Below are 7,384 nucleotides of genomic sequence, written 5' to 3'. Positions count from 1 at the left end.
TGAAGTTTAATAAGCTGATATGAATTGAAATTATTTGGCATCTTAAAACTTGATAACATATAATAAATAACTCTAATGGTAGTATTTTAGAGGGTTTTGTTATTTTATTTTATTTTATTTATTTAGTCTTTTTTGAAGCCTGATCTCACTATGCAGTTCAGGCTGGCTTTGAGTTCACTTTGTAGCCCAGGCTGGTCTTGAACTCTCAGGAATCCTCCTGTCTCAGTTTCCCAAGTGCAGGGATTACAGACCTGCCAGGCTGCAACCGGCATACTTCAAAGGAATGGAGGAATTTCTTTTGCTGGTCTTCCTGAATTGTTGACTTCAGACGAAATCAGTTTTTCTCTTTTACATACAGATTTCTCATAACTTAGCTATTCCCTTCAAGCTGCTGCTATTTCCTACCCTCTGGCTACCTCCCCTTCCACTGAAATGGATTTAAGAACACAAATAACATTCTCACTAAATAAGCATTTTTTTTCAGTAGAACTCTTTACCCTCAATTGTTTATGGCAATTTAATGTATTGAATTATTCCTTCTGCATTGACAAGCTATTATACTGAGATTTATGTAACACGATACTTGTTTAACTCCCTTTGCACTTCTCTGTGGAATCTTTTTTTCTTTTTTGAAAACAGTTTTCCTTTTGATCTCTTAATTATGTAAGTACTTCAGATTACTACTTGTGTGAGGGACATAGCCATGACATAGGGATGGGAGACAAACTCCTGGGCCCTTACCCTGTTACTAAGAGAAGAATTTGTGGGGTTTTGTAATGTAGACAGAGACTTAAAAGTGGTTTTGGCTAAAAACAATGTGTCTTCACTTGTCCTCACAAATGCCATTAGGTAACCAAAATTTGAACAAATCTTGACTTTTGTTTTGCAAAACCCCAGGTTAAGACCATCTCAGCTCTGCAAATGAGCATGTTAGTTATTTAGAGTGAGGTCTGCCCAAAAGTTGTCAGAATAAGCATTTTTACCCTTAAATTTACCTAATCAACCTCATTCAAAAATGAGGACCTCAGGATAAGAGATTCACAGGGATATTTAGCTTGCCCAGAATCTCTGTTACCCTAAACCAGTGGTGGCAAGCTTACGGCACCATGCAGACCGCTCATATCACAGAAAGTTCTAAAAGTTTCTCCATCGCTGTGCCTAAACCTGTGTTTGCCTTGGATTCCAGCAGTGCTTCACGTGAATGAAACTGTCCCTCAAGTTAAGACCATTTCTCTCATGGCAACTGAATTGGCCCTCAAGTTATGAGGATTCAATATGAGCTACAAGTCAGGACTGAGATAGTGATCAACCAGTACCCAGCACACTGCTGCCCCCTAAACATTGACCCCATCCTTGTTGGCAGAGCAGTCTGGTCTCTTCCTCAGCGCGCCCTTTCCAGCCACTATCCAGGCCGAGCCTTTTCTTTATCTTCTCTTCCCTTTCAGTTAAAGCATTAACCTATAAATTCCTATGGTGACTTTAGTTTTATTTTTCACTAAAGCAAGGACCCATGCTAGCCAATGGCAAAATGATACCAATATTTAAAATGGTATGGTTCTCTAGTATTGATAACTTCCCGAAGTGCATCCTACAAAACACTGTTCCCACAAACTTCATTAAAAAACAAACATTCTGGAACCATGGCCAACACTTGTCTTACCTGTGCACATTGCAGGCTATAAAATCAGATGTTCTCTTTCCTAGTATTACTTCCAGATGAAGTAAACAAATGATGTAATTCTGGCCAATGAGGCATAAATTGAAGTCCGTTGATCCCGTACCTTTTTTGGGGAAGTGGGAGTAAGTGGAGATTAAATTAAGGAAATGCTGAGCTATACCCTAGCCCCTTCTTCTTTTAAATTTTTTATTTTGAAGCAAAGTCTGACTAAATTGGCCAGATTGGCTTTGAACTTGCAATCCTGTATCAGCCTCCTAAGTAGCTGAGATTACAGGTGTATTACACTGCATTCCATTCTGAGTTTTTGTTAAAGGATTTAGAACAAAAGGAAGAACAGGATTTCCAGGGGTGTTAAGGACTGCCGTTCACCTTGGGACCTCATCTTCCTGCTGGAATTCTTCATATTCCTGTATAAAGTTCACCTGTTGCCCTACCCAGTGGCCAACCTGGTCCTGGATATGGTGATGCTGCTGTTATACCTTGGAATTGAAGTAATCCGATTGTTCTCTGGTACAAAGGGAACCTCTGCCAGCAGAAGATGCCCCTTGGCATCAGCAGGGCCCTGACCTTCCCATCTGCTGTGATGGCCTCCTATTACCCGCTGCTGCAGACCTATATGTTCTGCCTGGAAGCCATCATGAACGGCATCCTGCTCTTCTTCTGTGGCTCAGAGCTGCTGCTGGAGGTGCTCACCCTCGCCACTTTCTCCAGTATGGACAAGATTTAAAGCGCAAACATTTCAGCCCACAGCCTGTCAGGCCGACACATACTACAGCACTTCAGCCCCAGCCCTGAGAAACGGTGCATCATGTTGGCCTAGGAAAGGTCACACAACTTTTCATCAGCAATGACACCCAGGAACCCTGCAGGATGGGGCCAGTGGGTGCCATTAGCCAGGAGATTCTACTCCATTAGAGGGAGGGGCAGGCTGGCCCCATCCTGGCCCTTGTCAGACAATTCCTGGCCATCTTCAAGTCCTCCTCTTTGATCACCTTGGCTGGAGCATCTTGTGTGGATCACTGAGGCTCCTAAACGTGCCATGCCACACCTGGTTGTCCCACACACACCCAGAGACATTAGGGTGGTAATGGGGGGATATGACTGGAGCCTCACTGTGCCTCCAGGACCTCCATAGTAGCACATAGTGTTATTTTTCTACTTTGATCATGAAACAAACCTTTATAATAAATATGTTTTCCATTGTGGGAAAAAAAAAGATTTAGAACAAGAGCTAAAGTAGGTATTTGGGGATTTGAAAGGAAAGCCTAAGTTGCAGAAATATTAAGCTCCTTAAAGGAGAGCATAAAACCTAACCAGCAACCACTTGCTTCCTGAGTTCTTGCTCCCTAAGAACACATGACTCCTTGCTTGGACTTCCATAATCAGGTAATATACACCTTGCAGCTGAGCACACACTGAACTAGATGTAGAACACTACATACTATATGTCCTTAACAGAACATTCAATGATCTCAGCAAGTCTCAGGAGAAGAAATATTTTGTTTAGTATTTTATCTTCTCAACTTGTTTAATCAAGAAGCTCTTGTCTTCCTGCACTAACCACTAATACCTCAAGAATCATGATGTTTAGAGTATGATTCCTAGACTGGCAACTTCTGCATTATCTGGAGACCTGTTTAGAAAACCAGAACCACGGGTCCCAACCCAGAATCAAGATTTATATTTTATTAAGATCCCAGGTGATTTGTAGACATTAGAGTTAAAGAAGCACTACTTTAAGAAACATTAATTTAGAGCATCAAACACAGCTAATCTTATTATGTGACTTATGATTTCAAGGACATCTATTATTATTGTTTTTAATACCTACTTCACTAATAATGCCTCAACTAGCTATTTTTTGAATGCTTTGTGCAAGGTATAATGTTTTAACTTGTGTAATCCTCAGAGAAATATCTAAAATAACGATTAGTTTTTAAAAAGAGAGAAAACCCACAAGTAGAATAACACTCATGTAGGACTCTGTTGTATAGTCATTATTTTGATCATTTCCTCACTTATGTCTTTAATGATAAAGTCAGTAAATAAACATTTGAGGTCCTCTCACACCCCAGAAATTTCTGTGAGGCACATACTGTGTTGTAGGTGAGATAGGTGAGGATCAGAGAAGTTAATATCCAACCAAGGCTGTAAGCTAGGAAGTGGCAAAGTCCCTGGCTTCAGGATTTAAGAATCATTAAATGGTATTGCCTATCTAATCTTCTTGCATTTACATCTATTTCCTGATTTGTGTACTTTATACATAGGGATTTCCTCAGCCTACAATGATCTCTCCAAATATACTTAATTAAAAGGTCTGAGCTCAAAAAGTCTGTGTGAGCAGCTTCCCCCGGTCTGCTCCCCAGTGCCAGGTCAGGCCCACTGTTATATATCTCCCAGGCACATGGTTCTGTTTCAAACTTATCAGCTTTTAAAATCATTTACATTTTTGGTATGCTGTAATCTTTCTCAAATAGCTGGGCTCCCCTGAGCATATAGTTGGCATACAAGCACTTATTGAAATATCCTGACTTGGGCTCTTACTCTTCTGGCTCTGCCCAGAGGAGGGTCAAAATAAAGGCAAAATATTTCAGTTAGCATCAGAAGCCTGGAGTCTTGCATTTGAGTCCTTGTTCTCCTTCTCATTAACTCTTTAACTCTTAGAAGTCAGAATCATGCATTTTCAGCTCTATTAAATGCCAATAAGAATGTCTCACAGAGCTACTAAACTCAGCATAAGAATTTTTATGAGGCCTACGATAGAAGTGTACAACCTACATTAACATGCAAAAATATAAGTAGTGTTTTATAGTGATTAACATCCTGTGCTGTGGTTAAGGCTTTCAAACTCTGTAGCCAAAAATGGAGTCTAATACCCAGCTCATATTTATTGTCTGTGGTGTTGATTTGGTAATACTTTATGTGCTAATTTTGCCATGTTTTGTCAATTGCACTAAAACTCAATTTATTGGGTGGGCAAGATAGCTCAATGGGCTTTCGGCCGGAACTGCCATCTTCCAGGCTGTTACTGGTTTGCACCGTGAGCATTGTGTTGGAAGATTCATTTCAGTAATTTGCCAAAATGACTAACACAAAGGGCAAGAGGAGGGGAACCCAGCATATGTTTTTCAGGCCTTTTAGAAAACATAGGGTGGTTCCTTTGGTCACATACATGCGAAACTACAAAAAGGGTGATATTGCAGACATCAAAGGAGTGGGTACTGTGAAAAAATGAATGCCTCACAAATGTTACTATGGCAAAAGGGGAAGAGTCTACAACATTACCCAGTATGCTGTTGGCATTGTTGTAAACAAGCAAGTTAAGGGCAAGATACTTGCCAAGAGGATTAATGTGCGTATTGAGCATATTAAACACTCAAAAAGTCATGATAGCTTCCTGAAATGTGTCAAGGAAAATGATCAGAAAAAGAAAGAAGCCAAAGAGAAAGGTACCTGGGTTCAACTGAAATGCCAGCCTGCCCCTCCCAGAGAAGCATACTTTGTGAGGGCCAATGGAAAGGAACCTGAGTTGTTGGAACATATTCCCTATAAATTCATGGCATAAACTGGGGATGTTGCTCTGCCATTCAGTACGTAATTGGCAGCTTAAGTGTTCTAGGTCCTATGTAAAAATAAAATCATCCTGTGTTGTAAAGGTGGTTTTCTTAGTTGAACAGGTATGTGGTGCCTTCTTACCTCAGAAATATTTGCAGCAGATTTTCACTTACCCAGTAATTGTGTCTAGCCTTTACTCTTCAGTATTTTCTTGCTGAAAGATATTGCCTAGGTATTGTGCAGGTGTATACCCAAAAATTCAAATATTTATAAATATTTATATTGGCTTGAAGATCCTGTAAATCATCATGGGGAAAAGATGTATCAAAATAAATGGAAGTCACTTCAGAAACAAATTTAAGTCCATTTCAGTTAAATAAATTGTTTAAAGAAAAAAAAAAGATAGCTCAGTGGTCAAAGTGTCTGTCTGGCAAGGGCAAGCAACTGGGTTCAATACCAAGTACTACATGCTATGCTGGCCCTGCCCCAGGCACTCTGAGCAGGCCACCGAAACCAGGCATGGTGGTGCACACCTATAATCCCAGCACTGGAGAGGCTGAAACAGGAGGACTGCTACAAATTTGAGCTGCATAGCAAAAGCACATACCAAATACAGATTTTTTTTAAAAACTTAATTTATTATGCATTTATGTTTGCATTATCTCCTAAATCTTGGTATATAGTCTATGCTTTTATTTTATTTTTTGTACAACATAAATTGTATCAGAGCTCTTTACAAATAACAATTCAATAAACATTAACACAATCTACCTTTATTTGGCAAATAATGTATAGCTGCTGCACCCAAAATATACTAAGTCATAAATCAAGTAAACATAATGAAAATAGTACACACAATAATGCCATCATTATGTGTATGCTCAGAATTGTCATTTTTCAAATTATTTTAAATAAGATGAATTGTAGAAATGAAAGCCTAAAGGGTACAATTAAATAATATTTGGAATAAAATCATCTGGTCTAATTTTCATAACCACAGATTTCAAAGAATACCACCACCCATGCCAAGTATACCACACAACCCCATTGTCAGTCTCAGCTGTGTAGGGTCCCCTGTAGTAGACACCATTTAGGTTTGCAGAGTGACACCTAGTGGGAGAAGAAAAGAAAACAGAATAATCAGACCAGAAAAAAAGCACCTTTCAGAAACCTATCTGGTCAGCAAATGATCAAAACTTTTAACCGTGATTATCACTTCATAGACAAATGACTGCTTTTTAATTTTCAAAAGCTGAGACATTTCTGCAAACAGATTAGCTTTTTGGGTTGTTAAAAACAATGAGTAGGACGGACATGTTTACTGTACACAAACCTTGGTGTGGAGTTGGTACATGAACAAAACAGATTCTAATTCTTTTCTTCAACACCATTCTCTCTCCTCCTTCCACTTCTTGGTCTCCTTCCTATTTGAGAAAAATCTTTCTTCATACTTCCTATTATCTATGCTTTATTTTGCTCTTTATATTTTGGTTTTCTCATTTTAGAGAAACAATGTGATATTTAAGCTTGTGTATCTGATTTATTTCACTTAACAGTATAGTCTCAAAGTGAGTTGGCTTTTTAAAATGTCAAGTCTTGGTGTGGTAGCACACATGTGTAATTCAAGCATGTGGGAGGATCACACTGATGTTGAGGCCATTCTGGGCTATGTAGTGAGTTCAAGTCCAGACTTGGCTACATAGCAAGATCCTGTCTCAAAAATAAAAACAAAATAAATGTATGTGTTTTATTGCCATAATAAATCTGGAGATTCAACTCAGGCCACTTGGAGTATAGCTACTGAAAACTAAGCATTTAGATTCTTATTAGTCTTTAAGCCAAAAAGTGAGTATGTGTGTATACATGTATGTGTGAATGTGTGCATATGTGTGTGTGTGTGTGTGTGTGTGTTGGAACGGTGCTTGTAGCCTCTAGCCTTACATCCAACTCATCAGAGCAGTGCTCACCTCATGCTTAGGAAGAGTGGCCTGGGTTAGTGAAGCAAGGCAAGGGGTAAGGGGCTCTGCTGAGGCTTCCCTGGTCAATTTTCACTTGCAGGTTCATTAATGGGCTGCAAAGCACTGGCTCAATATTCAGGCTCCCTCCCTTCTCCTCTTTAAATCACTAGCATATCAATTATTTTCATCTCCA

The 7,384-nt window shown here is 39.4% G+C and overlaps 1 protein-coding gene and 2 pseudogenes across 1 annotated transcript in view; 2 read left to right on the top strand and 1 right to left on the bottom strand.

Moving 5' to 3' along the window:
* Positions 1-2,142: 2,142 nt before the first annotated feature.
* On the top strand, positions 2,143-2,405 carry LOC101579978 (annotated as a pseudogene).
* A 2,352-nt stretch (positions 2,406-4,757) lies between these two features.
* LOC105742982 lies at positions 4,758-5,243 on the top strand (annotated as a pseudogene).
* A 666-nt stretch (positions 5,244-5,909) lies between these two features.
* Positions 5,910-7,384, bottom strand: part of Fgl1 (fibrinogen like 1) — a 44,877-nt gene continuing 43,402 nt past the window's right edge. Inside the window, exon 8 of the mRNA XM_023722034.1 lies at positions 5,910-6,343. Coding sequence (XP_023577802.1) covers positions 6,184-6,343 — 160 coding nt within the window. The 3' untranslated portion in view covers positions 5,910-6,183. The remainder of the gene's footprint in view (positions 6,344-7,384) is intronic.

The sequence above is a fragment of the Octodon degus genome, unplaced genomic scaffold (assembly GCF_000260255.1).
Source record: "Octodon degus isolate 3935 unplaced genomic scaffold, OctDeg1.0 scaffold00088, whole genome shotgun sequence".
Classification (NCBI taxonomy): domain Eukaryota; kingdom Metazoa; phylum Chordata; class Mammalia; order Rodentia; family Octodontidae; genus Octodon; species Octodon degus.
Note: the sequence above shows the minus strand (reverse complement) of the source record. Positions and strands in the feature narration are given on the sequence as shown.